At 47.2% G+C, this 3763-nt stretch overlaps 1 protein-coding gene across 1 annotated transcript; it reads right to left on the bottom strand.

The window, feature by feature from the left end:
* Window positions 1-312: 312 nt before the first annotated feature.
* Window positions 313-3103, bottom strand: LOC140216028 (putative nuclease HARBI1). Its single transcript, XM_072286312.1, has 3 exons — window positions 2762-3103; window positions 853-1067; window positions 313-643 (listed from the first exon to the last, which is right to left on the bottom strand). The coding sequence occupies exons 1-3, from the start codon at window positions 3086-3088 to the stop codon at window positions 313-315; spliced, it is 873 nt and encodes a 290-aa protein (XP_072142413.1). The 5' UTR covers window positions 3089-3103.
* Window positions 3104-3763: the final 660 nt, after the last annotated feature.

The raw sequence follows: 3763 nt of genomic DNA, 5'->3' as shown, positions 1-3763 counted from the left end.
GTGGGACAGAATGAAAGAAGGACCAACGAAGTGCTTCGTTTTCCTTCCTCTCTCTCTCATCCAATCCCACGCACTGTTACTCAGCTTGCTTCTGTAGGTTCGGAAATAGCTGCAGTGAAGCGTATGCCCTTTGCTGCATACACAAGGTGCACTTATAATCTTCCTGCTGCACGAGAGTGGAGAGCTGGACTAGTTCATACCATGAATATGTGCGGCACACCTAGCCTGCACTATATTAGGTTTACTAAATGTTTCAAAATATACTAGCACGAAACACATGTTTCTGTAAATCGTCACAGCGTGCACCATACTTCAGGAAAAGCTTCTCTGTATAAGAAGCTGCCGCGCCCTCATGCCGGACACATCGACTGCCACACGATCAATAGGTGGGAAATGTTCTCCACAGGTGTTTCGTCCCATGCGTCTGCATCGACTGGTTGACGGATGATGCTCCGGAGGTTCGACTGGCTCGGGTTCTCTTCGAGCCAGTGCCAAATTATGTAGAGCAGCACAAGCGGTAATGATGCTTGTAGCACTGCATGGCCTGTGTTGCAGTTTCATGTCCAAGCATGGGAAGCGTCGTTTCCAAACACCAAAAGCCCTCTCCACTGAGTTGCGCGTCTTGATGTGGGCCTTGTTGTACCTGTAATAAAAAAAATAATGCAATTGCCTACTTGCACAGTGTGCGTGCTCAACACAATCAGCAACTTAATTAGTATACCTCTGTTTGTATTTGCTGCGTCAATATTGAGAGAATAGCAGTGTAGATTAGCTTTCTGATTCAGTTAACAAACGTGCTCTAATTTTAAAAGCAGCTTTTGCATTAGGGACAATTTGGATTTAGTTACTTGCCTTCCTTCTGGAGTATTGGCTGAACCTGGGTCTGCAAGGGGGGTCATTAGGAATGGGAAACACGCATAGCCCATATCTCCAAGAAGAATTCCTGGCACCCGATGTTCTTCATAAAGAACTCGCACCCGGGAGTTGTCAAATATCCGGCTGTCATGTACAGACCCTGGCCAGCTTGCCACAACGTTGAAGAACTGTAGCTGTGGGCCCCCCACAACCTGCAGGAATGTTGCGCTATTATAAGAAACACCAACAGTTGGAAGTACCGCCATCATATACCATGCACCAATGAACATAAAATCACGTATAAAACCTTAGACAGTTGCACATTTAACATACTTGAAGTTAGGCTATCTGTACAATATCGTTCGCAGTTCCCACACTAACTACAGCGAGCAAAAATAATAGGAAATTGGTAGCTATTTGAGCTGGTAGCATATGAAATTGGTTGCTATTTATTATAATACTGTAGCGCTAACAAAACAAATGAGGACAGAAGTCAAAGGTAACACACAGGCGCTGTGTGTTAGCTTGCATATACAGAGTTTCATAAATAAAGGCAAGAGCTTTGACCGACATCGAATAATCACAGCCCTATCTATAGTGAAGCTGTTCCTTTAGAGCTGTTTGAGAATTTCATTTGCCTATATATGGCCTCTGTAACCTTCGCGACATAAATTTCTTTACCGCTTTGGTTCTTGTAGTGAAGCTCGAAAACTGAGCAAGTGCTCATTTTTCCAGCATTTTTCCGGGTGCGAGTTCTTTATGAAGAACATCGGGTGCCAGGAATTCTTCTTGGAGATATGAGCTATGCGTGTTTCCCATACGGGCACATAACGAGTGTTTAGCAATTAGTGTTCGGCCCCTACTAAACTCACACGCTTACAATTTTTTCTGCGCATCACCCCTACGATGTCCTACATTTCTTCTAAAGGTCAGCTTTGCGAATGATTTCTTTTTAGTTTTTTTCACAGCACCGTGACAAATGCATGAAATGTTTTTAAAAACTTGTAGTCGCACTAACAGTGTTGATGTAAAGTGTTCTCTTCCAAAGTAGGAGCGGTATTAGGCAAACAATCTTTATTCATGTAATTGCTACCTTTCACGTTTACTCATGGCCTCCGTAAAAGTTATGTGCTATTTAGGTAAAGTATCCGCCAGCCGCGGCCGACCAGATAAAGTAGCAACGGCGCGCATCCAGCTGTCCGGTGACGGCAGTGGATACCTATTGTGCGGACGACGCCACTTGAAAATACACGCGAGAGCTTGTGCATACAACGAACGCGCGATAAACACAAGCAACCACACAACAGCATCTGCAAGCGGCGTCGCGTCGCCGTATCTGCTTTGTCGAAGCCGATAGCCTGTTCGCCACGCTCTACCCTCACCACGGTGACCTGCATGTCACTCAATCATTTCGTATTTCCCGCGGAGCGTCGGCCGATGTATCAAGGGCAGATAATCTTTTCTGTCTCGAAATTGCGTCGTGCCGCCCATAGGTAGCCGCTGCCATCACTGGATCGAGGGACGTGCATCGTTGCTAATTTACCTGGTCGATCGCGCCTCGAAAGCAAGCTGAGAACTGTCCCCGCCGAAAGAGCATATGTATCATGCTCAGGCTCAGACGCGTCTGGAACGCGGAGATCGTTGTTATCGGCCACTCGACGTACGGCGTCCGAGTATAGGGCCGGAGGAAACGAGAAAACGCTGACGGAATGTATCGCGGAAAAAATCTTACATAACGCCGGTTACTGTACTTTTTCCTCCACATTTATATTTCTGCGCAGTGCACATTCATTCTACTCGCGAAACTTCGATACTGCAATCGTTGTTGTGAAGCACATGTTTAGTTGACACAAAACTATTATATTATTAGAATGAATCGCTTGCCGCCAAAAAGCAGTGCACTTACCTGAACATTCACAGAAAACACACCCTTGCGGTTGCGGTGCACTTCAGCATCGTCACCACCGGGGCTTTTGATTCTCACATGTGTGCAATCAATACACCCGGTCACTCCGGGGAAGTGAGCAATCTCGTAAAAGTCCCGCATCACGCTGGACATTTGAGAGGCTCCTGGGAAACGAACAACCGCTCTGAACAGATGTCTGGCGATAAGCCGAGTCACTTTTTTCACGATGCGACAAACTGTGGGCTGCCACACGTTTACCAAGTTTCCAGCGACAATTTGGAAAGTACCAGCACCGTAAAACCGCAGGGTGACCAACAATTGCAGCATTGGTGGCAGCGGTAGTCCCCTATAGTCGTCGTTCGCTCCAATCGGCAGAAATGCCAATACTTCTCGGACTGTTCCCTTCGTGAAACGCTATCGTGCGAAAAACATGTCGTCTTCATAGAATTCCATTGGGTTTCCTCTGTCGCACAACGATGGCCTTGGTACACACGGAAAAAAATACGCAGCCCCGAATACAGCATCACAAGCTCTGCACGCAAACTGAAAGGCTGATAGTCTCTCCATAAGGCCGCGTCTCCTGAAGTACGCTGCGTCTCTGCGGAACGCTGCCATGCTTACGCCTTCGAAGACCGATTCAAGACTGCTTTCGACCAGGCTTGATGTTTTTGTCGACTTAACCGAGTCAAGCTCACCGCAAGGGCGCGTTTCTAGTTAAGGAGGATCTCTGAAACGCGTTTGCGCTGTCTTGAGTCAATCGCAAGTCAAGTTCAAGTTAAGGCGCGTTTATGGATACGGGGCACAAACAGCTCGTTTCTAAGGCAACACCGCATTCACTAGAGGCGCTTTTGTACCGCTTTGAAGCATCGTACTATTGGCTCAGTCGTAGCGTCTCCGTCTCACACTCCGGAGACCCTGGTTCGATTCCCACCCAGCCCATCTTGCAAGAGTTGAGCCAAAGCCACCTAGAAACAAGCGCAGCTGCTTATATACCGCCGCGAC

Source organism: Dermacentor andersoni, chromosome 2 (genome assembly GCF_023375885.2).
Source record: "Dermacentor andersoni chromosome 2, qqDerAnde1_hic_scaffold, whole genome shotgun sequence".
NCBI lineage: Eukaryota > Metazoa > Arthropoda > Arachnida > Ixodida > Ixodidae > Dermacentor > Dermacentor andersoni.
The sequence above is the reverse complement of the archived record's forward strand: the minus strand, read 5'-3'. Positions and strand labels throughout refer to the sequence as shown.

Coding starts and splice junctions, on each gene's coding strand:
- LOC140216028 (XM_072286312.1), bottom strand. CDS start 3,088: ATGCTGCAATTGTTGGTCACCCTGCGGTTTTACGGTGCTGGTACTTTC. Junction 1,068..2,761: donor TGTTTTCTGTGAATGTTCAG/GTAAGTGCACTG, acceptor ACATTCCTGCAG/GTTGTGGGGGGCCCACAGCT. Junction 644..852: donor GCCAATACTCCAGAAGGAAG/GCAAGTAACTAA, acceptor TTTTTATTACAG/GTACAACAAGGCCCACATCA.